The following is a 27,347-nucleotide window of genomic DNA, read 5'->3' on the forward strand; positions in this document are numbered from 1 at the left end:
CTGCTTTCCTCTCTTTGTATAGCTATCTACTAATTTGCTATCGCAATCGGTGCTTTTCCTTACGGGAGAAACTGCGACTTTGATTCTGCCGCGAATACCCCCTGCGCACGTTCTCTTTCCTTTTTTTCCTTAATATACATAGCTTGTGTTACTGTTTCCTTCTGTCTGTCCCTCTCGCTCACTGTCGCCGTTCTAAGCATGTAGTTTATCGGTAATCTGTTCCTACATTAAGCGAGTCAATTTTAATGCGAAGCTATAACAACCTCCCAGCAAGATTAGGCAAGGTCATATCGAATCTTCTCTTGCATTTAAAAGCGAATTTTAAGCTTGCAAATCCCGCAAAATAATGCTACAACCCTAAACTAAACCAAATAATATCTGTACAATCTAGAAATTGCGCTGATATATGCCCCCAGTTAGTGAAACTTGAAATAAAACTTCATTTCTTGGTGTTGTGAGGAGTGATAAGCTAACTTAAATGTTTGAAAAAAGGCAATCTGTATTACACGTGTAGTGAGGGTTCGCTTATGGTGGGTCACGTGGTCCTATAATAATTTGGGCATCTTAAGGCTACTGGGCACGAAGGCCCCTTCAGCCGCAACAGAGCGCGAGGCTACTCCACCTCCAGGCACGTGCGCGCCAGCTGCGCGCACGTGGAGCGGACGCGTGCTCTTGTTGGTTCGATGATTCTACAGTGGGCACCGCTCGCCACTCTGCACAGTCGCTGCTGCTCTTGGACTGCCAGCATGCCGCGACCAAAAAAGGCGAGCGTCGCCTGTACATCGTGCGCCACACCAGTCGGGGATAATCTAAGGGAAGCAATAAAGTTTAGCTCGGAAACGCGCAAATGTGGAGCCCCTATGTAATGTTTCGCAGAACAGTATTTCCTCTTAAGGGAGTGTCGGCCGTGTTGTCTTATGAATTGAACTTTGCGTGGCTTTTTTGCGCGTTTGGTGAGTGGTTTATTTAGTACTCCCTGTAGCAATTTTTTTTCGTTTATGGTGTTGTATGAAAATTTTGGTAGAGTTGTTTATTTCTAATGTTTGACGTCAAGTGTGCTAATGGTGCAATTTCTTCCATTGAATTTTGTGTTTTTACGTGTCAAAAGCACGATTTGATTATAAGGCATGCCACAGTGGGGACTCCGAATTCATTTTGAGCACCAAGAGACGTTTGACGTACCTGAATTCACGGCATAAGAGCGTTCTTGCACTTCGCCCCATCGAAATGCGGCTACCACAGTCGGGATTTGAACTTGCGACCTTGTACTTGACAGCGCAATAGCATAGCCGTTAAGCCACCGCGGCGGGTGTCCGTGTTCTTCGTATATCTGTCTCCATTAGGTTCATGTTTTTTTTTACAGTACACCTTGGTCAATGTCGCCCCACTTTCTTGTATGGGGTTTTATCTGAATAAGAAAGACAATTAACCGCGTCGGCATCACAGAGTTTTAAGCTCAGGATGTATGCCGGGATATCATGTTAGTCGTCGTCGTCTCTGCAGATGTCCCTGTCGACGAGATTGTCTCCGATTCCACAGATTTCTTCGTAGTTGTCCAAGCAATGCTGGGGAACGTTGTGCACCCGCGCCCTTCTTACCCACATAGAGCAGTCTGCAGAGAAAAGTGCAAAAGTACGCAATTTAGCAGAGATCGAAAGCATTAGAAGTGTGTTTAGGATCTTCATAAGTATGATGCATATAGAAGTATGTTTTATAATGGGAATGCCATTCATTTCAGTTTCGCTCGGTGCATAAATCGCCGCTAGGGCAATGTTATCTTTCTTCCCTGTAACATTGACAGTAATTCAAAGAAGAAAAAAGAAACAAAGAAAAAGTTCGCCAGCCTTCGCATTACTATTGAACGGTCATCAATGGTGGCGCCGTTAGAATGCAAGCAGGCACAGCACTATGCGACTATATACAACACAATAAATTCGTCTTCATCCAAAGTACGGCACAACTCTCGGTGAGACGTGCTGTAATGGCGTATGAAGCTCTGCAAGCACCTTGCTTTTGTTCAGGATCGCCATCTGTTCCAGGCCCTCTACGCGCGCGAAATCACAACGCAGCGCCGACGCTTATCGCTTTCCGAACACATCTACGCGAAATCACCGTATGAAGCGGCCGCTGTGAGGGACGCTTCACTGATGTGCACGAGCCAAACCCGGAGTTGGCAATTCGTGGCTACCTGTAGACATTTTTCTCGTCTAAGTGCTGTCACGTTTTCTTATGCTACATTAATATTGCGTTTTGATTTTATGCTATACTGATTCTATAGTATGGTGTAGTATAGTATAGCATGGTGTGGATGAACCATTGCGATATGCATGTGATTTTTTTACCGTTTTCCTCAGTGTACATTTGGTGCTAAAGCAACCTCCCATTTCTGACGTACGTGGATAGATCAATCCCGGAGTCACTGCCCCAAACCAAAACCGAGGCGCACTTTTCATCACCTGAAGAGAAGGGTTACACAGGTGGCACTATTCTTATACGAAAATAAGGTTTGTTTTACTACGTTCTAAAACGTCGAATAACTACGCCATTTGATATCAGCTCGTTGCGCCAGCACTATACCTCGAGTGGCGGATCAAGGAGACCAAAAGATAGCCAATATATCCTATAACATGGTGTTTCCCCGTTACCCTTATACAGCCTGTATCACGGAAATCAGTAGCTAAGGAACCGGGGATCAAGCAGCTTACGATCATGGCCTCCATAGGGTGTTGTGATCACCGCGCAGGTTCTGTAGTCTGAGTACTTGTAGATAGCAGTGAAAGGGCGGGTTTTGTCTGAAAAGACAGGAGAAAGGACATGAAGCACGCATGGCAAATACAAGAGCTAAAACAGGCCTTGTTTTGCCAGCTTAGAGCATTGGCCCTGCTTGCGAGCAAGCGCCAAGCAAATAAAGAGAGCTGGCATAGGTGATCGTGTAAACATGAGTGTTACTTGTCAATGATGGTCCTTGTTTAAGGCGAAGCAATTTCACTGACAGCAGACCAAAACGGTTGCTTAGAGTCGCACATCCGTTCTATTCTTGATCCCCCCAGAGATGCATCCACTATCGCTTCATGACCTCTTCCTATTGATGCGAGCCTTATACAAGAAGAATTAGAGAAAAGAGGGCACCAACCTAATTTAAATGAACGACTGGCACCGAAATCAAGAAGAAGCACACAAAAATCAAATAAAAAATAATTCTTAACTGTTTGTTCACCAGAGAATGATGTTTACGTTACGACATTTATGGCAGAGCAACAAACGCTTAAGCTTTTAACTGGCCTCTTAACGAAATTGTGGGCAAAACACGAACTTCTCAAAAAGAAGAGGAATCAGCTTTGCATGCACTAATCTTTACCGTCACCCACAACTACTTATGGCAATATGGCATTGAAATTAAACTACCGGGGGACATTGTCTCTGTCATCAATCATGATGTTTTTGGTAATGAGGTAAATATTTTCAAAAATGTGTAATTATTTCTTTGTTGATTGCTTACTTGCCTATGTTTTTTTGTATATATTTTATCGCTGTATCTTAACAATGTTCTTCATTCTTGCACGTATGTAACTTACTCTCCCCCCCACCCCCCTTATGTAATGCCTGAAGGAAATATTAAGGTGCATTAATGAATGAACAAATAAAATTTTCTGTCACTTTAAATGCACGCTTTATTTACTTACTCGCTCAACAGTGGTACTAAGAAAAATCACTGCAGCGAGCACTAGCAGATGTTTTGGTGACAAAACCTGCGCGCTCCGTCCTGCTATTCTCAGCGCGCGTAGTGGGGATTTTCTCGCCGCTGCAAAAATTGTCTCCTTCGTTTAACTACGCTCTCACATTTTATCTTACTAGAGGTGCGTCTCAAGAGCACAAACTGATCTTATCAAAGTGCTTTTGCAGGTGTACATTGCGTAGGCGATGCACGATGACGCTAATCAAAATTGTTGACCTTCCATTTAAGATTGAGGCAGCTGCCATTCTATGGCCTCTTAGAATTCTCAACAAGCCTTGTTTAGTGAAAATTTCATATTCATGAAACAAACCGCGCCAACCATCATTTTAAATAATGGTTCTTGCAAAATGAAGAAAATGTATCGGGCAGACGAAACGCTGTTTCATAAAAACGTCTGTTTTTCTGCTTTTAGCAACGCCAATAACGTTGTCTTTACCAAGACGGAAACAAAATGCTCTTCTGCGGCATAGCAAGAGGGTAGTGAGACGCAGTAAAATATGTCGACTGTTTACGAGCAACTTGGAGCTCCACTCAACTCGCGATAATGCAGCTGATCTAATTATAGATCCTAAGACATAAAAGCAGTCAGCAAACTATAAAAATGTCCGTTGGTTGCCATTGTTGGCGTAGCTACTCCTCTGCGTAATAAATATTCCTTGAGGGTAAGCAAACTCCAACTGCTTCAACGATAGCGAACAGCTTAAGTTTCGTATTGATTCCTAATGCTGACAATAAAGTCTGGAACACGACAAAGGGGGATGGCACCTCTATAAAAAAATCGACAACATAAAAGAGACCTCAATTTCGTGATCTAAATTGCCCAAAATACCCGGGTAGTTTGTGGCAGGTTGCCTAGTAGTGGCCAGGAAAGTGATACTTCAGTTTCCTTCAAGTGGGTATTTAGCAGTGAGGTCACTGTATTTATTGGCACTGAGTTACCCTTGGTTTCAAATGACCACAGTGCAATCTTTCTCTGTACTTGAAGAGTAAAAAGCTTTTCGCTTATTTTCATCATTAGCACAGCCCTAAAAATTTGAGGACATCTAAGCCCTTCTCATGAGTTGTGAATGTGATAGCATTAATGTCCAAATGAACGCGTCTGAGCGGTCTTTCGAGTTACGAACTCCTCGTGGGCAACCCAGTGAGTTGAAACGCTCGTCTAATTGCTTGGCGCGTTTTGATTAGGCCTGACCGAGTCGCAGTTCGAACAGCAGGCGAGAGCTTGCGCGGCCAAGGAACGTGCGGTTATCACAGGCTTCCGAGAACGACAGCGAGGGTGACGTGGCGTGGCGGCGATGCCCTCCCCCCTAACACAACACTTGACGCGTTATCGACGCAGAAGGCGGTCCCTTTCGCTTGCTCCGCTCCGTCGAGGCGCGCTCATGGTGTGGCATCGCAGCCAATGGGAATTTACGTGCCGTTTTTCGCTAGTTCAGACGACAGGCGCAGGGTTTTTTGCTGAATGGGCTATTTCATGATTTGGAAACAAAAAAACGTCCGCTGGTGGTCTTTCTAAACAAGCACCCAACGACAGTCTTAGACCTGCTAAGAACGGCCAGCTGCAGTGCAAGTTTGCCACCCAGTTGCGACTGTGGAAGCAACGTCTCGGAGCATCGCCGCCAACCTCTAGCCACAGCGTGAATAAATCGACTTTGTGTCGGGGAACAAGACGCGCGTCCCCCACTCTCCGTCGCTTCAGCTAGGATGCGTTCGATGAAGCAGGCTTTGTGCTGAAACCGCCGCCAACTTCTAGCCTCATCGCCGTTGTGACGGAATGAGTTCGGCGGGCCAACTATTGTTCCCGAACTCCCCAACGCAGACCTGATCTGCTACGGGTGCGCGAGTTGCCGCGGGAACACCGTTTTCCGCTGCTTCCCACGCACCGGCGAAGACGCAAGACAACGCGCTACCTGGAACGGCTCCGAGTTCTACGGGGCCCTTCTGACGTCGGCTTCGGACCTTCGTACCTGTGTGTTTGCGTGTGTATGTGCAAACTGTGCCGCAGAGAGGCGGCTAGTTTGCGATGACTAAACGAACGTTCGCATCACCTTGTATCGAGAGAGGACCGAGTGTTTAAAAACCGCTGTTGTGCGGCTGCTCAAGACACTCTCCCTCAAGCAGTCATACTGATGTACTTTCTCAAACAGCCATGTTAGACTGATATAAATACTGTAAATAAACCCATATTCCTCGTTCTCGATGAGAAGCAGTCCTTCCCTTTATCAACGTCCTCAGCGTGGATAAGTTGGACGACGGCATGGGCCAGCTACCTTCTAATTCATGCCCGACTCCAACCTTGACAACCGATCACGAGCGATGGGATTGAGCCCCCAATCCTGACAGACCGTAGAATTGCCTATAATTGGGAGCTCACCAATGCTCCTTACCTACTGTATTTCGCTTAGTTTCTTGTGCAACATTTTCATATTTCATCTGACCTGGACTTGTGCAATACAGGGAATAAGTAGAGCAATAAGAAAATCCAAGGTGCATTCGTTGGTATGTTGCTGGTTGAAAGGCTAATATTGGTTTTCATTTTGACAATGTAATATGCGAAACTGAAGGATTGATCAAGTTGTAAAGGCAGAAGAGCTCGTGGTCTTTGTTGAGGCTTCCGGCCTGACGAAAGACTTTAAGCAGGGATGCAGTTTATTTGGCCTATGTCACTGGCTCATGGGGGATTCATAATCCACTAGGGGGAATTATCGAATATGCCTATGGAAAAAGGCTATTAGTAATTACACAAAAAGAACTGATCTAAGTGAAGAAGACTCGATTGTATAAAGAATAATAAATAATTGTAAGTTGAACTAAAGACTCTTTTTAAAACAACTATGAACTCTTCAACCGCGTACCAAGCATCGTTGTGACATTACCGGCGAGAGCAGACTCCGAGGGAAATAATTTCAGGAATTCACTCCAATTTCTGTAAATGTTTTCTAAAACGCTTTTCCTTGCTTGCGTAAATCGTCTACAGAATAACAAAAAATGCCAGTTGTTTTATCGTCAGGCATTCGACACCCTAATCGAGAGAAAGTTACTTCACTTTTACGAGCTTGAGATATATTTCGTCGTGAAGGGACTAGTAAGTGTCGATACTTTAACACCGAGACCGACCGAGCGCGTTTTATTCCCCCTCCCCCCCAAAAAAAAGGAACGCGCCAGCTCATGCAGGAAGAGGAAGAAGATCAGGGATGATGATGGCTATGTACATATGGAAACTATGAACTACGATAATAGTGCACAAACTAAGTTTCCCCGTCATGGAAGCAGTAAGGCTGGCCCCATTACCGACAATATATAAACGGGGAGCGACGGGCTTAATCCACGAGAGGTGAACAATTTCTGCATTCCGGCGACGGCGGTCAGTGACGGAGTGTATGCTGGGACGATGAGATAGTTCACTGCAGAAGTTTGTTGCGCAACTGTGCATAAGACAATGTGGCGCTGAAGGAACTTCTCACGGAGGCCTAAAGTTCGGAATAAAACCCAAATCAGGACTTGGTTTCCAAACTGAATACTGATGTCTCCGCACTTTTTTTTAGCACCGCCGTTTCATCTCAGCTTGGGTAGAGTGCATGCTTCGCCGGGCGATTTGACAGCAATGTGCAACTCTGGCAGCAAACACTTCTGGAAGAGAGGCGTTAGGGGAAGTAGGTGAGAAACAGCATGCTCTGTAGGATATGGAGGAAGGAGATCGTCTATGCACAAGGAAAAATAGGGCTGCAATCGGTAGTCCTTTGAATATCATTATTATATGCGAATGTGGCAAAACGAAGAATTTGATCCCAGTTACTGAAGTCAGGATTGCCGTAGTACATTTAAATCATGTTAGATAGCGTACGTTGAAAGCGCTTGGTAAAGCCGTTGGTTTGCGGATAATAGGTAGAAGTAGATTTGCGCACGGTATCGTTGGCCGGAAGAACCTCGCGAATTTGGGAAATAACACCTTGCTCATGCAAAATGAGATGTATCTGAGTTTAAAAAGTCACGCATGATAGCATATGACCGGAATTCAACAGCAGTAATGTATCTTGGCAGTTGAAGCACCGATAGAATTGGGCCCCTGAGGATGCCTATCAACAGGTTATCTGTCAGTTCATTCATGAATAATCCCTCATTTCTATGCACGCAGGCAAGCTTGATTAACTTTGACTGTGCAGGCACAACAGAACTTAATGTTGGCCGAGTTTGAGATTATCTGCTGGGAGCCAGTCATGAAAATAAGAAAAATGAATCTTTTATTATGGCTATTGATGAAAGTGGTGAACTTAACTTTCTCAGGGCTAATATTGCTACCATGAATTAAGCTAAACATGCTGGTATGAAATCTTGAGGGAAACGAGAATAAGGTGAAGAAAAGGAGCCAACGTTTCGAGAAGGGGGCTTGTCTGTTTGAAGGCGACAAGTCCACTTGTCGATACGTTGGTTCCTTGTTCTCGTTTTGCGCATCAACTTGAATTTCCACTTCCCACTTTCCCCATGTTTTCCATAGTATGAAATGAGAAATTCTAATGAACAAAGACCATTCATGACCTGGGGAAAAATGGCAATACCCGACTATTCTTCTCATTTTGGTGCTTCTCCAGCAATGATTGTATCTATCGCTAGGCCCGCTAAACGCGGCTTACAAGGCAGGCCAGACGCTTGCACGCACAGCGCTACTATTTATGCGGTTCCATCGCCGAAATTCTTGAGACCGATCAAAATAAGGTGACCGGCAGCTAGGGTAGTTTCGGTTTCGGCGAAACACCTATAATCTACGCCAAAGAGCAGAAACTGAAGCAGAACGCCAAGCGGAAGAGCCACCGTGAAGCTTGATGTCGCCACCGTGAGCCACCGTGAGCCATCTTTGTTTATGAGAACAGTGTTGCCTGCACAAGTAATGGATTCTGGAGTTGGCATTAGGACAAGAACCTGGAATTTATAAACTGCTGCACCAGAATATACCACATGTCTCAACTCGGGAGTCTAGCACATATGCATTTTGTAAATCATCAAAAGCCCTTATGTCCGCATTGAAGATCGACTGTTGCTTAGCTTTCGTAACACTTCAACCAATTTCACTCCTTTTCCAGCTATATAATCAATGTTCCCATGTCAGGTATAGGAAACGTCAAAAATTAAACCTATATACTTGACGGAGTCTACTTGTGGTTTACGTTCGAGGCGATAGCAAAACTTCCTTCCGTATTGTGCACAAGAGAAACTAAACTTCCACAATTAAAATTTATGTAGAGCTGAATATTCTCTTAATCATTTTTCAATGACACACAAGTATGTCTGCAAGTAATTATATAGCAAGTGAATGGCTATATCTGATGCGAAGAACGCTTCGATCGTCATCTGCGTATACATACGTATATAGACCATAATAATATTGAATGGACCTTGGTAAAATGAGTAATAATGGTGACGTGACAGCTTCTTAAGGAATACCATGTGACTGCTTGTAAACTCTACGATGAGTTTTGTAAATAACAGTAGCCTTCCCTCGCCTTTAGAAATTTGCCTATCCAATGCAAACATAATTTCATTGCAGCGCCAGTTCCTGTACAGTTTATACCACAAAGAAGATGAGAATCAGTTGCTAGAAGTCTCACGATCAATAGTCTGGCTACCTCTTTATTTTTCTATAAAATAAGGAGAGCCAATTGTGTTCTTGCTCATATGCTACCGGCAGTTTTCCAGAAGCTGCGTAATACCGACCTAGATATATGTGTAAATACTCGCACCCTCGTCAGATGGACGCTGCCGCTTGAACATGCAGTGTGGAAATGAAGTTTATTGCTTATTTATGTTTCAAAGGGAAAGACAAAAATTTGTGAGGATAAAATTTAAATACTCTCTGACTCGGCAACTATCATATAGTGAAATTGGTAAAACGGCGAGTGAAACAAAAAGTAGACCATCGAATTGACGCGTGCAATTAACTTAAAGTTGCAGTTGAAACATGGTAGTTCTGGATATAAATATAAAGCGCGTCTAGTGACCAGAAAGAAAGGTGGTGATGCGTCGTCTTTCGCGAAGAACTGAGAGCACACTTCGTTGAATTATATTTCTTTGCTATAGCGAATCCACGCCATCGTGCCAAATGCGCTCTTTGTCATCATGAGGGTGGGCGTGGTGAGGCCTTTACCCGACACCGTTAGGTCGCAATGCCAGTCGCATACGATGTATCTAACGCTGAAATTCAATAAATTAGTTTCAAAAATTTAGTTTGATATAAAAAAGCACGTCATGCATTCAATGACACAATTCCCCCCTTACATATTTTTAGTTGAAAAACGGTTCCAGCAATGCGTGCCAAGTTCCAGTTCTGAGAATTGGTCGTCTGTTGCGATAAGTGCATTACCAACGCGAGCACCTCACGGGCTGAGATTCCGATATATGTAGTGCGGCATTGCCTTGCATAAAGTGCCGTTCGGCAATACATGTAAGAGCAATCCTCAATTGAACTTTTCTATACATAGTTGCCTCAGTTATTGAACGGGCTGATAAAATGTGCGCCTGCAAAGTACAAATCGCTTTAGAATTGGCGGAGTCCTTCGCGCTCATATAGATATACGTTTCCGGACTCGAAAATGCATGCCAGTTGCCTCGCTTACTAAAGGTATGTAGGCTTACTTGCATCAGCAAGTTATCTTTCGTGTTTTCATGGGCTGTAAGGTCTCTCGTGTGTCACATGTCATAATGGCGTCAAAATAAGACACGCCTAACAGTTAGAGAACGGTGTTGATCACTGAAATCTTGCAGGCAACCGACCTCTTTTACAGAGTGCATGCTAGATGGAGTCATAATTCTGTTGCGCACTAAGACGAAGCTTTGTGTCTGCGCCTTAAAGCTCACATATATATATTCAGGTGAATTCACCGCAACGCATATAGAGAATAGAGGAAATTTAAATAAAAGCTTCCAGCTCTGTATCGTGCAGCAACTGCAGCGATATGTCTGCAAAGCCATTGTCCATCACTCAACAGTTGTATTTTTCATGAACGCATGACTTTAGCTCATGTTCCTCAATATCCTGAGGTGGCGATGAACGAGCAAGAATAAAAGGCAATGCCGGCAGGAGAAGCGTGAATTTTGTATCACAAGACCTATCTTTTGCAACCTAATGCGAAAGTGCTTTATATCACTTCGATGTACCATTTCACTGATTAAATTAATCAATGAACCAGGCAAAATAATGGCAACGTTCAGCTTCTCAGCTAAAAATCACAATGTAGTTCACCATATCGTGTGGAAAGCAGGCGAAATCTCAGGATTTCCTGCTTATGTTCAATTCCGACGAATTTTCCGACGAAAGCAAAACACTAATTGTTAAGCTACAAGATATCGGGTCTTTTTAAGAAACCTGGGGCCATTTAACGTAAAACTATTCCAAAATGTTTTTATTCCGATCTTCTCCCGTCGAATTTGCGTAAACGCCGACGCAAGCATCGGGCGGTGACCCGCAGGGTAACACACCAATCAAATGCTCTCCTCTTTCATAGCAGGTCACTTTTGTTTCCTGGAAAAACGAATAACATTGCCTACACTTTGCAGCGTGTCTTATGTAATTGTCTCAAATGAGGCGAGGAATACGCTCAAGTAAAGAGGAATTCAATGGGGCCGAGCCACTGCACTGGAAATCGATAACCGGATGAAGAGGGTGGTGCCGGCGTCTGCGATTGGTCCGCTTTCCGTTACTTCCGTTTTGTTCAGCATATTAATACATCTTTGACGCGTGCACGTCAGTTTGCCGCGGTGAGCTTTTGCGGTTTTTTGACGTCGCGTGACAGGCAGGTGAAGTGGCTGCAGCCTGAAAACTTTTCACCAATAGCCGCAGGCTAATGGTGAAAAGGCGTCGAATCAGAAAAAATGATTTGTCTTTTGTTCCGTCAAGTCATGCATAATTAGTGTGCGCACATCATATCAGATGGAGAGCTATAGCGAATTTCATGACATCGCGTGACGGACAGGTGAAAGAGAGGTGGTCCAAAAAATGTTTTCACCAATCGCGGAGGGCTGATTGCAGAATTGGAATAGAAAAGTTTGGAATAGATTTACTTTATAGCGCACCTGTTAGTTGAAAGGATATCATCCGATTATCATAACGACGTGTCTGAGAGCATGGAACTTCCCAAATCTCAAAAAAAAAAACAAATGTCATATGTATATGAGTGTCAGGTGTCAAGTGTAGGGTTAAGTTTATTCACCACATACTCTAACTGTACTCATGGGGCGGGGATGGGGTATAAATAGCTATACTGCAGGTTGACTAGCCCCACATAGCCAGTTAATATGGAATCGTGAGAGGAATACGATATTACAGATGACTGCAATGACACAATGTGCATGTTCTACGCATGAAAAGTTCTAACAAGGATGTAGAATACAGATGTAGAATACAGCATTCTCAAAATTGAATAGTCAGGGAGTGTGCATACACTTTCATAGTTAAGCTTGAACTCGCTTGGTGCGCTCGTCGAGCAATAACTTATTGTGTGAAAAATAAAATTTGTGCACGGCCGTGGAATATGACAGTGTTCTTAGTGTCGGTTTATTCGTGAAGACGGATTGTGTTACAACTTGGCCACACAACACATATAACAGGCATTTTTCAGTTTGGAATCTGAAGAAAAGTATTAGTTGGTGTTCATATGTGAGGTGTAATTTACTTTAAACTTGAATTTCAAGTGTGGAGTGTGCGGATTATACGGAAGGTCTGCTACACAACCCTGAAACCCTTTTCTTGCAAACAAAATAGAATATTTATTCACTCTTTGGTTCCATTACTACAAATTAAATCGAACTAGTGCTAATGTTACCCAAAGAGTGTAATGCATAAAAAGAGCTTCTCACAAAGTACGGGCTGATAGTTTCTCGTTACGCGTAAACCGTTACAAAGTTGACTGCGTAAAAATTCCTCATGCTGGTTCCATTTAATATGTTCGTGAATAATAACACCTAAAACTCCAATGATTGGAGCAAATTATTTTTTTTTCGTTCAACGAGAGAGTGTGAGAATGAGTGAGGTCGCTGAGCGGAGAATTACATTGAAAAATAACTGCTTTAGCTGTGTAGCAGTTTATTTGTAGGAAAGTTGCAAATGTCCATGTCTATATTTTTTTCTAATACTGCATTAACTAATTCGGCGAGATGTGCACATTTATACTCGAAAAAAAGAAAAGCTTGCACCATCATAGATAATGCATCAAACTGAAGAATAAACCATTACGGTATCATTATTATATTCTCTGCCGGCAAAATTTACGTCGGAGTGAACTTTTTTTTTTTTCTTAATCCCATCAGGTATAGCCATTCCGCGCATTGGTTCGTAACTGTTGTGAAGGAAATCTAAGTTAATTTCTTGAGTTGTTTCTTGTTGCCATCTTGTAAAGTATTAGCTATTTCGTTAAACACGTTGTACTGTACTCCATACAAATAGGTACTATTAGACAGTACTTTTCACCAGAATAGGCAGCTTAAAACATACCGCAACTCAGACAAGTAAATGTAATGCTCCGCAATTTTTTCTTAATCAACTAACCAAATTTGATCGTCTTGCAGTGTTACACGACGAGTCACGAGGTCGGAATGCGTCAAACACGTTGCAAAACGTACCGGTAATTCGTGATACCGCGAAAGTTAATATTTTGCTATCACGGCTGAAAAAAAAAAAACTTACCATTGTTTATAAAAAAGGTACCTTGTCCGGGAGTGTCTGAAAAGTCTACGTCAAAGATAACGTCTCTCCTGAAACAGACACAATACAGTTGAGGTGAGTTAAGCATCTTCATCTCCAAAATTAGCCCTCAATAAATTTTTTTACGTCTTTCTGATAAAACATTATACTGCAAGAGAACCAAATGGGAAACGGCGTCGGGCACCTTGCATAGGCTGTAGACCAACGTAAGCTGCTAAACCACAATGATTAATCAAAGCAATTCCTAATTTGTTCTTGCGATATGTGCGGAAAGAAGGAGAAAGGAAAACAGAAACGAATGGTGCGCAAGCCCTAAACTTAAAACATAGCGCAAAAAAAAAAAAGCATGAACAGCCACCAATTCACTCTTTTCACCGCCTGTTTAAACAACGCATCTAAAGGAATGCAGAAGCAGGCTAGACAAGTTGGTAGCTAAGAATAGCCCTCAGTGGGTTCAATAGATGTCACGCCAGCACTTCCAACATTTTTCTCAAGATAAAACAGAGAGAAATATTCAAAGGAGTTTATGGCAAGCGGGAAAGTCAATGAAAATATCGCAGTATATGTTTCTTCGTGACATGTCTGCTCTGTGACGCTCTTAAGGAGCCTTCATGCGTGAAAATTGCGTGTGGCGTTTATGAGCAAATATTTGCAGCAAGTACGTTGGAGTGTTCTTGGAACGACAGAAAGCTGAGCGAGTTGGTAAGGATTTATTATGGATTTCTTGGTTTTTCTTTTTCATATGGACAAAGAGGCCAAACATGTGAGAGAAGTGAAAAGCTGAGTAAGTTTGTTCAAAAAAAAAAGACGAAATCGAAGACATTTTTTATACAGGATACGTGGCCTGTGCTCCACTTGTAAGTTAACACATTTGGTAGCGGAGCGCAGTGTTTCAAAGGGTAAGAATTCAAGCTGAGTTCACTTGCGTTTGCTCCTGCAACCAACACTAGAACAATTTATTGAATCTGCTGTGTTAAACGTATTTATCCATTCTATCTCTGTCCTATTGTTTGTAGTAACTTCATGTCATCTGTGCACCGAGGAGCCTTCGACCGTTCGTCGAGGAGCCGTTATAGCGGTCCCACAACGGCCTCCTCCTTGCCGAAGAAAGCACTGCTTCGCGGATGCACGAAGCTTTAGGTGACCCACCTCTGGTGACCAGTGTGATTTTTGAAGTGCCAAACATAAGTGGCTGTCTTTTTCAGTGGGTTAAAATGCCTTCTTGTAGCGCTGAGGCATTTGAAGGACGTGTCGTTTTTGGTTGTGAACACAGCGACGGCGTGGGGAAAAGCTGAGAACATCTATAATAAGAGAAGAAAACAAGACGGCAGATTTAGGGTGATGGGAAGTGAAAGGTACTGTCTTTTCACATATCAAGAGTTATATTTGGCAGGACTAGGGCGATATTATTATGAAAAACAGGAATGCCAGTAAAATGATAGTAATATGCTGGTTTGTCAGCACCGGCTCTACCAAGTACGCGGTTTTAGGGCACCCAAACTAACCGCATAATCAGTTTTGTTCACGGGCAGTCATAATTTATGAAAAACTACAAAACGCGTTAGGCGACCCCATTTGTGCTCTGAACCCGACACTGGGCAGGTAAACAAGGAAAACTAGAGAAACCAACCTTTAACAAAAAGCCACAGTATAGAGACTACTCTTCCGTAGTTGAAGTGAAATGTTCTTACATGTTCGCAACGGTGCCACCGGTGAAGACAATAAGTAACATTAGTGACTATCTTGAAGAAATATTACCTATAGGCACAACTATTGGCTGATAAGTGTGCATAAATAACCTGAGAAGTAAGCATCATATAATCAGTTGTTTCATTCATTCATGCTTCATAAAAGAATCAAGCGAGCAGCTATATTAGGTAATATTGTTGTGACTCCGAGAAATCTTGTTCACGACAGACGCATTGGGAAAGTCTAAGCCATGATCACTGAATCACGCGTTTTGATCTAGCCCAAGACGCCGCAATGGCTTGTGCAGTGTTCGTATTCAATAGGAAATCGTATGTCTTATTCTGTTGCAGACGCCTGTATTAACGAAGAGACGAAATAACTTTAACTTACATTACGCGGTACTCTTTTCTGTACATGTTTTGGGAGTTCTATACCGTAAAACTATTCCAGTCTATTTCATTGCAATCACCTGACGTTAGATTTACGTAAGCACAAATTCAATCGTTGATCGGTGACCCGCGGCGTTGTTTTAAGAATCTAATCAAACGTTATCCGCCTTTATAGCAGGTCATTTTCCATTTCTTTCGGAGTTAATGTCATTACCTACTCTGACAGGTTTTTTTCTTATCTAATTGGCTGACAAGAGGCGAGAAGCTCGCAGAAGTGGAAAAGGCTTTGCGGGGGCCGAGCCGTCGATCTAGCACGGTGAAAGTATACAACCGGATGAGGGTGGTACCGACTTCTGCGATTCGTGTGCTTGCCCTTGCTTAGCTTGTGGTGGCCGATCGAAAATCATGGCTGCTTGCAGTGGAAGGTTACAAATGCCGCCGAAATGGGCCCTCAGCGAACAAGAGTTGCAGAGCGATGTCGTATACGTGCCGAAAGGGCTAAGCAACGATATACTGCCATGCATTTTTTTATTATACACAAACAGACCCATCCTACCCTGTAGCTTTAAGTAGGCTATGCCAAAGCGATGAGTGGGCACCCATCTTCTATTACTTCGAGAACGGAGCAGTGTCAGGCAGTGGCGAAACAAAATTTTGGGCATAATAATGGCCATCTGCAATGCGCACGTTCATTGTGACGTGGTTATTTTTGACGATTTCGTGACGTTGCGTGGTGGACAGGCGAAGTGGTGCAGCCCGGAAAGTTAGCCCGGAAGACGCGTAGCCCGGAAGACGCGTAGAAACGAACAAAAAAAAAAGGATATTTCGTTTGTTTGGTCTAATCGCGCATAATCAGCATGTACACGTCATATCAGATGTGGAGTTCTTGCGGTTTTGATGGCGTCGCATACAGACAGGTGAATTAGGAGTGGCCTGAAAAATGTTCCGCCAACCGTAGAGGGCTTATTGCATAAATGATATAGAAACCTTTTGGATTACATTTACGTTATAGCTCCCTATTTTACGCGAAAGTACATCAGCCTCACGAACCCGAAAGTTACGTTTCACCCTGCATTGGGGTGAACATGTTAGTTTATTTCATGGCAGGGTATGAATGTCAGTAGTTCGGGCTATTGCCGCTGTCACTTGCTAACTGCGACAACCAAATTCATGGTAGTATGGTCGGTCGTATGCCTGGTAAATGCTATAGAGATGAGTTTGATATTTCATGATCATGCTAATTTCACGAAACTGCACACATCGACCAGAGAGCGCACTAAACTGTTTGACAGTGCACACTGAACTGAGGATAAAATAGTATCTGATTAACTGCGTGGAGAACACAAATTTGCGGCAAGTGATTCCGTTCCGCGGTAGGTGCAGACCCATAATGCAGCGACGTTTGTTCTTCGGGATTCCAGGTGCCTACCGGTGCGGATTTCACAAAGCTCCACGATAGCTGGATTTTCCTCGTGTATAGAGCGTTCCAACGAACGCTCCCTGTGCACCGCCATATTGGCATTTGCATTGTTGTTAGCCAGCGCTGCTGAGGAAGTCGTTGCCCGCGCTCAGAAGGCACTGGACACGCGACAGCGCGTCCATTTCGTGTGCTCACACGCAATAGTTCAGAGTGGAAGTGCTGACCCCCCTCAGACGGAAAAATCTACACTCGGAGAAACGTACTTGGTAACTGGTTTGACTTTACCACAAAGGGCGGTTCAGACAAGCTTCTAGCGGCTTTACACGGAGCGCACTTGTGCACCACGCAATTCTGGGAAAAAAAAAACATCCATGGGAAATGTTGTTCCTACAGATCGAGAGTGGGTCCCCATTGTTCAGCGTGATTCTTAGTGGTTTTATTTATAGACAGTCTCTCACTTGTCATGAAGTCGTGAAATTATCGGCGAATTGAAGCGTCGTGTGCATCCAGTGTGGTATAAAGGACCACGCCAATTGCAACCCTCGCTTGGTTGCCGCTATTGGAATATTCAGTCGACGGACCAAATGGGCGATTCCTTCAGCGAGCAGACCGTGGCGAGGCGCACTGGCACCGAATTGCTCAACCATCAGCAACTCACTGACAGCGGCAGAGCCATTCTGATACGTACAGTAGTGAGCGATTGCAATGCGATATTCGGAACGCGTGATGAGCAGTGTTTCGTGCGCTAGCCGTGCGGGCTAGCTCATCGCTGGGAAACCAAAATTCAGTCTCAATGCGTCACAACGCCACCTCCTTCGTCGCATAACATAAGGCATCGGCTGGGGGCTCCCAAAGCCCGCCGGATGGACAACAAACGCCGGCAGCCATGCAATCCGAATATCGAGTTTCAGTAGCTAAACATTGTATATTGGCGTGCAGACATACAAACACATGCACGCACACGCACACACCGGTAGGTACTGGCGTAGGCGCGTGAGTGAAGTTCACCTAGCTCCCAGAGGGCCACACGTAAAGACAACACTGGACTGCAGACCTACAGGGCGCCATCGCCACGAACACTGACCGCCTCCTTTTTTTTTCTTTTTTGGGTGATACGTATTTCCAGAAATGATCTATTATCCCTTAGCGGCTGCTTGAATGTGTCATTTTTAGAGGCCGAATAATAACCTGTTGCATTATTGCGAGTGACTCAGACAGACTGGAAAACCTCATCTTCCTAAACAAAAAAGGAATAGGGTGATCTCACGCTGCAGCGATTCAGTTGTGTAGGTAATCAGACTTTTTTTACCACCACCTGGGATCCAACTGCGTAAGCTATAAAAAAACACGCGAAACTAGCTGTTGGCACAAAACAGCTGGGACAATGGCCGCTATCGTTGCCCAAGTGCCGAAAAGAATGAGTACTTGGGCAGCGCATTTTAACTTCAGTGACTTCATTACCATGCAGTTTGGACGCTTAGAGAAACGCCATACACAATGAGCGAAATGACTCGGCACGCATTATAGTCCAATGTTTAAATCCACCTAAAAGGCGGCCTTACTCTGCGTGGTACGACTTACGCATTGGAAATTAGTGATTAGGTTTATTGAGTGATAGCACAACTCCGTGGCGTGACGAAAGGCGCAGCGGAGTTCTGAAGAGAACCACGAGATTCTGTAGGTGGCCATAAATCAACATTAACTAAAATGTTAATAGCGCTGCTTTATGCTTACCAATAGGCAATATTTCCTTCTTGTTAGCTATTCAAAGTTTACTGTGTCCGTATATGTGCAGCCACTTACAGCATAACCGTGCACCAGAAATGCTGTCTTTAGAGTTTTCTAACTACACAAATTAATAGAAAGAGCTGTGGCGCTAGTGTCTACGTGAGCTGCAAGCATGGCGGTTCCGCCAGTATTGGAATCGCTGTGAGTACATGGATTTGCCTAAGCTTGATGCCTCTTGCTCTAAACGGCTTTGTGACTTTTTAACGAGATCATTTTCACTAAACATTTTTATTATAAGCGCAGGAATTGGCCTTTCCAATGCTAGTGAGAGGATTTTCGTTGCCTTATGAGTTTATAAACACAGGGTAGATTTCCTGAAATTTGAAACCAATAACGGCGGATGAAGCGTAGTAAATAACTCAACTAGAACATTTATAGCCACAATAATGAATATTAAACAAATCTCATGTACATTAACAAAACTTCAAATTGAGGCTACACGATCTCATCACCGACGTTCGCTCTAGTAACTTCCACAGAAATGTCTAAAATGTAGACGCTGCCACAGTCGCCCTGCTAGAGACAACTTCGTAGACAACAGGAACGAAGTACTGAGGAGTATTTGGAAAGGAATAATGGTGCCGGGGCTTACTTTCGGGAACGCGGTCCTGTGCTTAAGGACAGAAGTTCAGTCGAGACTAGAAGTAAATCAGAGAGCTGTTGGAAGATTAGCACAAGGTTCCCACGATAAAACAACAAACAAAGCAGTACAGGGCGATATGCGCTGGGCATCGTTCCTAGCACGGGAAGCTCTGAGTAAAATTCTGTACGAAAAGCGCCTGAGGAAATTGGACGATAACAGGTGGTCAGCTAAGGTATTAAATACCCATACAGAAAGAGCGTTCGCTCACAATGGCGGAAAAGAACTAGGAAGCTAACCAGTAAGTATGCCAGACACGAGGACGGAGAAAGACAGGGCATTAAACGACAGGTTAAAAACGCGGAAGGTAAAAATTGGATAAATTCAATGGAAAAGAAGCATAGTGTGGAGCTATATACTGGAAATAGCAGATTAGAAAGGAAGCGTTTTGTGATAACTCAAGAGGCAGTGCCCTAGCTACTCTTTGAAGCTAGGTCAGGGTGTCTCAGAACGCGGACCTATAAAATAATTTAACGAAGAAGACAGATGTACTGTGTGTGGTAAATATGTGGAAACAATAGAACACCTCATACTAAAATGTGATGGTATCCATCCCGATGTGGATGCGGGCACAGTCACGCTTCCTGAAGCCCTAGAATTTAGAGATAACAATAGCCATGCAAATAAATATGCGGTGGAAATTAGCCAAAAATGATTGGAAGATTGGTGGCTCAAAAGCAGAGAGGTGACATGAGGTTAAAAGTGTAGGAAGAAGTACTTAAGGGAAATGGGGAATTTTAATAACTTACAACACACGTAAACAAAAATGAAAGCCTGAGAATGGTGGCAACTGCCATCATCCCATTTCGAAGGGGACGCTCCTACCTTCCATCTACCCATCTATACTGGGCTGTGATATAAACCGTAGTGGGTTGTAAGAGTGCTCCAGTGAAGAAATACCGTGGCAGTACGTGTTCATGATTATGCCTTCCCGCCAGCTGTTAAATAGAATCGAGTCAGTTAACAAAATAAGTATACCTCCTGTAGTTGAACTTAGCGTCAAAGGAGGTCACCAGCGCCTATACTCACGTGTATTTCTCCGGCATTCGGAATGCCATAAGCGTCAATGCGTTCGCACACACAAAATAAAAATTTATACGAATACATTACCTCGATCCTAGAGCTGTTGGCATGAAAAAGGCAGATTGCCTTAGCCAGGTTCTGACAATATTGTTCGAAAAAAGGGGGGCAATCTATAAGTATTTTTTTTACTTCCTGTTCTTGAGCAGCCATGTCTAAGAACAGACGGAGCAATATGCACCGCACAGCATGGGTGGCTATATAGGTGCGTGACAAGGTATGTAATACCGTGTAGGTATTTCTCTCATAAAGTATGCCGTGATAAAACGTTCGTTTTTCTGCAAGGCTCCCTGTCCATATTATTACATTATTCAAAGGTTCCGTAAGATATGAAATATCACGCGTTTTCAGTATTTTGCGATGATCGTTGTACACAGAAAAGTACGGAAACACGTTAGAAGTACTCATGTAAGCGTTGGCAGCGCACAGCTCTTCTCTCGCTTTGCTTTCTTTTTCGCTATTTAGTCAACATGTTCAATTCACTATGTATGCGGCTGAGTAGCATTATTTACAACGGCAACGCATTCTTTCATTTACATTCGGGTTACATGCTTCTACAGCCGAATGCCGAAGTACGGGAACGCTGTAGATCTTTTCGCATTCGTATTGGTGCTTTGTGCGATAATGCCCGGCGTATGGTGGCGTGCCCGACTTCAAACAGCCAGCAATGGTTCCAGCATAGGATTTCCGAATTTTTTTAAGCATTATCATCAATGATTGCAAAATGAAAGTGACCTTGCGTATGCTTTACTCGAACAGATAACTTCGTTGCGCAGTTTTTATTAGCGAGTAATCTGCGATTTTTCGTTTCTCACGCCCCCTTTTGACGACTTAATTTGCATCTCAACGACAAAGAGTGGTTCGAAGGGAGTTTTGCTTTTCGGAGCAACTTTTGTTTCTTTAATGTTTTGTCCTGTCTTCAAATCTGGCCAATTAAAAGAGCGACACCTCTTCAGTGCTCATAGCTTTCTCATAGGGGTCCTGGGCCACACCTCGGGATTGGTGAAAAGACACAATTCGCAGATACCATGCGCTATAGTGAACATATCAGTCAAGTTTTGCTGTCGTACGCGGCGCGTTGAGGTCGCAAGCGGAGCGCGAAGTCACCTTTCTCTCAAACGCTTTCTTTTCAGCAGAAGCCTACTGCTCATTCTCTTCTGGAAACGGTATTTGGTAATAAAGCGGATTCCCATAAACGGCTGTTATTGACCAATAGCTGACCTCAATCAAGAGAGGTATTTGAATCAGTGCACTTCCTATTGTTACAGAGTACATTTATTGACAAAGTTTAATAAACAGGCTAAAGTAAGAGAAAATCTGTCTTCGAATTTCCATCATAACCACGCAATTCCGGAAGAAGCCAACTATCGTCTGCTCACGTACGCTCGGCTACGGCCGCCCCCGTAAAAATCAAACTTGGCCACCCTGCTTATCGGTGTCGTAGCCGGCAGGTATCGCTAATACTCACATATTATGCTCAAATACTCAAATAAGCATTACTCAAATATTATCGCATAAAATCTAATTTTATTTCTGCAGTATCTTATATATTGCATAACACATTACATAAGCTTTGTATGACTTTGCGATTGAAGCACGGTTTGCCACCAGGGCACACGGGGGTATGCATTTTTCTGCAATTCTGCTCCCGATTTAGCGCCAGAGAATAATTATTTATTTATTTTTACAACAGCAATAACCAACCCTGCATGTACTTAAATAAATATACACATCCAAGTATCTAGGGAAATTGAAATTTTCATTATGAGAAAGTGTCCCGCCTTTGAGAGGAATGATAAAAGTGTCGTCTGCTACCATGCCTGCTTGCTGGGAACTCGATATTTTTCCCGCAGGGCTCAGGCAGTTGCCAACTCTCTCGCTCTTTCTAAAGGCTGCGTCGGCTGCCAAGATTACTGAACGTCTTCAAGTACATTTAAGCACATGTGCTGCAGTGCTAGCTAGGACTCACGTGGCCTCCTACGAGTACGCTTAATTATATCTTATATTGACGTACTGCTTCAGAATCGGCCGCCAGGAGCGTGGCTTTGCACTTACCCATTTTGCGACGGCAGACCACAGCCAGGAAGCAGCAACCTTTCCTACCACAAGTAAGTTTGTGTTTCAAAGTCCTAAAACACACATTTCAGTGAGCGCATAGACGAGCGATGCGTAATAAAGTGCTCAAAAAAATTTGATTGTCAAGCCACTGGAAGTACAACTGTCTATGTCTTGTATCAGTACTGCCTTCCTTTTGCTCTTCTGAAGTTTCATAGAGCACGCAACACTACAGCGCCAACCTAACACACTTAACAAACCAAGGTCAAAACTGCCTAAACGCGTTCATTCAACGTTAACCATGCCGTCGATTTCTCGTCAGGGCTTCGACACCACACCGCAACACAAACAACGGCCCAGCCGCTGGCCCAGCGTGCTATCGGCACTTCGAGCAACAGAACAAACACTTGCGTTGCACCGTCCCACTGCGGGTTATGCAATTGGGCTTGGAGAGAAACCAAAACTGCCAAAAAATACCTGTAGACTAGCTCACCAGTCAAGAAAATACCGATCCGTAGCCTCTACTTGCCATCATTCTCATGATGGTTGAGCGATCGCAGCGCCAGATTTCCCTCTAGTTACAGCAACATAAAACTTTATGCTGCTGGGCACTCCTGTGTAGACGCCTTGGCAGACTAATGGATAGCGCTTGAAAAATGTGCAAGTTGGATGTGGCTACTGCCCGTCAGTCAAGCTGGTAAAGGACAAAGCCGGACCGCAACACGTAGCGTGGTCCGACTGTAGCATATAAGCACCAGCACGCACTCAAGCCCTGTCGTACACAAAGCAAACGCTGCGCATACCTACTGCAAGTAAGTGCGGTGTAAGACACCGCGGCCGCCGTGGTGTGGCGCCACGAGTCCGCTGACTAATCGCACTGCGCCTGGCTGAGGGAAACCGTGTTTGGCGTAGGTTTGACGCGTCGTAGGCGCCAAAATTGGTGGCCGCGTCTACGCTAACATCCAAGACCAAATTTGACTGCGCGCCACGGTGATATTCAGAAGGCGTAGCATTGTGGGCAAGCCCCACTCCGCCGTAGCCTTCGCAGTGCAAGGCACTGAAGAAGGAACGGGAGCACAGGATGCTTGATTGTCAATAACGCTGCTTCTGCTGAGCGCATTGCAATACTTTTTGCGGCAAGATATTTGTTAAATATCCTTCAAATCCATTTCTCCCCATGGATAAAAAGTGGTTCAGGGCCTTTTTGACACATGCCCATTAATTAATAATTGCTGCACTTAATAAACTAATAGTTTGTTGAAAATGATCAATTACTTCTGTCAGAAAACCATCTGAAGTCAGAACGATGAACTTTTGTAAGAAAGTTTATGATCGCCTGTACCCTGCTGGCATCCTAATGCGCTTATTGGGAAACATTTTAACCGCAACAAAACGAAGACCCTTCGTTGCATTCTCCTTGTTTTATTTTTATGCCATGTATGGCGCACATTATTGCTGGGAGCCTGTGTCATCCAGAAGGAGCAGGCAGTTCGTTCCTCGAATTCATCAAATTATTTCCTACTAAACACAAGTAAGCGTGGTTCGATCAAAGCGGAACAAGAAAACTGCGGGCCATTTCGCCTTTGAATTTATTGCCTGTTGAGCAGGAATGGGCGTTCTTGTTTTTTACGGGAGAATTCACTTTGCATTCGAAACTGAATATCTAAACAAATGGGCAATTCAAGTAAGCAACACCATTTCAAAACGCCCAATTAAAGAACACGTTTGATTTTATTTTTTTGTTCACTACCGCCGTGTCCTTTCTTTTTTCTAATATCTGTACATCTGTTCTATATCGGAAAGAGCAGCCGGGCTCCAGTATCATCTGATTATCATGCGTAAATATATTGTCAGTTATCCATGGCTTATCGCAGCAACATATCGATTATGTTAAAGTAATAAATGCGTTTGATTTTTAAAGGTTACCTTCTGCATATAAGAAAAACAGTTAAATGCGCTTTTGAGGAACAAATCGAAGCGATTTTATTTGTGCGAAAATCTTATTAAGACGATCCTTGCAGACGTATACTCATATGTACCGATGAAGGTAGAAGAAAAACTGCGCGCTCTAATATTTTCTACATAGAAGACCGATACACACACCTGAATTTCTTATCGATGGTGTGAGTTAATGTTTCTGTAGCCCTGGCTACTAGAAAAATATACCAGACTGACACGTAATCATGGTACCTACATTAAAAAAAAAAGGCCAAATAAGGAACATGAATGATCTTAATTTCGATTTGTGTTATTCTACACACAAAACAAAACTCGAAATTTCGGTCGCACGTGCCTTACTTGGCGTGTCTCCTATTGCGTACATCTGCTAAGTACCTTGGGCACAACGCGACACATAAGAAACAAACGGTCCGTGTTCCACCTGTACAATCTCTTTACTAGCGGCCGCGCTTTTTAAGAAAAGCAGGAAGTGAAAGCCAAGGAAATAAAAACGAATCGCCACTTAGTAACACAAAGAAACCAACATCTCCCATAGCTTCGCGTTGTGCATTCGTCCGCACTGATTAACTGAGATTCCCAGTCTTCACTGCATGTCCGACTACACCGCATACAGTCGGTCTGAGTCGTGCCAGTACACGTGTGTGACGACTCACCCTCAAGCTGTCTGTTGTTTCACGGCGGCGATTCTCTGGGGGATTTGCGGCAGCCAAGGCAAATAGTAGCAGACACACTGCAAGTTTCAGCCAAGCCATCTTCGAACAATAGCTCACGGCACGCCGACGCCCGTTGAGGAAAAAAATATTCTTTCTCGACGGGGTCTAACGTGCTCTTGTGCTGGGCCTCTAAATATCTGCCCGACAAAAGAGGCAGAGGGGAACCCGTGAGCGCAGACTTCGTGTCTTTTGCAAGAAATGAAAAAAAAAACAAGCACTCAAAGAAGAATAGCTTACAGACTTGACCCCACAAAAAAACAGATAGCACACTGCTGTTCGGACGCGGGCCACTTTTGCACTGGTTGCGTTGCTAGCTAAGTGGACTGAGAAAGCGGAGAAGGGAAACAGGAGATGACTCCGGTCAAAAGCCTTTGCGATAGGGAGTGAGCGGTTTCTGGCCTTACCTCATGTCCAGTGAGGGCTGCGATGGCTTCAGATGTCTTTTCTTACTTAGTAACACGAAAGCAGATAGGGCGACGTGACCGACATCTCAATGGAGGAGTGTTGTCTGAACCGGACTAGAGGCCGCCATTGGTGGTTTTTGTGAAGCGCCCTGCTCATTTTGCAGTTCTTTTCATTTGAACTGCTGCAAAGTGCACGTTATGTGAAGTAATACATCAGTCAACTTCGTCTCTTTTTTCGTCGCTACTTGCAGTGTGAAAAAAAGAAAAGAAAGATGCCAAGTTAAAGAAATATGGATGTATTTTATGTACCATGACTTAAGGATTCCGGATGAGTGAAGGAATGCGGATTATTGCTTAACATCTGGGCTTTTTTAACGCGCACCACCCGATGCATGGTACACGGATGTTTTCGCATTTCGCTCTCCATATATAGGCAGCCGCCTCGGCCATGATATGATCTCGCGTCCTCGGGCTTAAGCAATGTAAACGGTGTCGTCTATTCTAGTGTCTCACTGTACGGAGAAATAGGCGTCGTGTTTCCAACTTATATTGTACATGTGCATATAACTTGAAGTGTCCTTTTACGGGAGTTGCTCTTGTTATTCATAGTATTATTGTTGTAAAAGTGTGCATTGAACCTGTTTGATGTATTTCCATTCACATGTTTTGATGTTCTTACCGTTTCGTATATAAAACATGCATTGTATGTGTAATCATATGCCCACCTGCTATGGTCTCGGTATGAGACTGGCACTATTGTGAATAAATCAATATTGTTTTTGGGGGAGGTATTTCCTTTCGGGCCATAGGTAAGTGCACATTCTTCTGGACATTCTGGTATGCAATGATCTGCTACTGCGAAATGGTTGCTTCGAAACAACATCCGTAATTTTTTTACGAAACCGTCTTCTCCGAATCAAGCCATTTTTTTTATGTGTGGGCAATCTCCCTTTAGCAACTCAGTAGCCCGCATGCGCCCTACCTAGCGGCAAGCGCCGCAAACCTTTTGTGCGGCTTCGGTGGTTTGTGGAGTTAACAACGCACGCGCATGCAACAGTGCGGGCAGCCTGAAGAATAGTACACGTGAACGCGAACTCCTTTTGTCATAGCAGTGACGACCACGCTATAGCTGTGCTAGTGTAGAGCGACATGGAAAACTCCCGATACAGCTTTCGGTTGCTCAGTACGTCGTACATAAAAGTGTTTTTCCCAGCTTGAAAGAAGCCGAAGAATAAACGCAAAGTGCCTCGATCGGCCCGTCGTGCGGTGATTTTGCGTGCACTCGCGGGCTCCTTTCACGCTCAGAAAAACACGTTTATGTAACACGTATTGATAACCGAAAGCTGTATCGGGAGTTTTTTTTTTATGTCGCCCTACAATTATCTCACTGACACATTTCATATAATTATAATATTTGACAATTTTATTAAATAAATAACAAGATTATTTAAATAGGGGGAATAAAAAAAATATTTTGGTGTCTCCAAGCGACGGCAAACAACAATACCTTGGTTCTGTCGACCTACGTGGCTTAAGTTAGCTGCGACACTGGGTATATTCTGCTAAAACCAAATTGAATCTTTTAGAGGAGATCTTACTTTTAAAAAAAAAGGTTATTTCTACTGGTGATATGAATGTGCTGCCATTCATAGAGTTGTTTACGTAGCGTTTAAGTATATAAGAAGATTTTATGAAGTTGTTATGTTTTTTCGGTTATGTTTTGCACAACTGCAAAATATAGCGATCTTTGGAAGCACCTCCTTGTGAACTAAATTTTCACGAG

At 43.7% G+C, this 27,347-nt stretch overlaps 1 protein-coding gene across 1 annotated transcript; it reads right to left on the reverse strand.

Moving 5' to 3' along the window:
* Positions 1 to 1,356: 1,356 nt before the first annotated feature.
* On the reverse strand, positions 1,357 to 25,440 carry LOC142589003 (uncharacterized). The gene is made up of 5 exons (XM_075700798.1): positions 25,101 to 25,440; positions 14,577 to 14,728; positions 13,410 to 13,477; positions 2,706 to 2,792; positions 1,357 to 1,612 (listed from the first exon to the last, which is right to left on the reverse strand). Exons 1-5 carry the CDS (start codon positions 25,197 to 25,199, stop codon positions 1,482 to 1,484), a joined length of 537 nt encoding a protein of 178 aa, XP_075556913.1. The 5' UTR covers positions 25,200 to 25,440; the 3' UTR covers positions 1,357 to 1,481.
* Positions 25,441 to 27,347: the final 1,907 nt, after the last annotated feature.

The sequence above is a fragment of the Dermacentor variabilis genome, chromosome 7 (genome assembly GCF_050947875.1).
Source record: "Dermacentor variabilis isolate Ectoservices chromosome 7, ASM5094787v1, whole genome shotgun sequence".
Lineage (NCBI taxonomy): Eukaryota > Metazoa > Arthropoda > Arachnida > Ixodida > Ixodidae > Dermacentor > Dermacentor variabilis.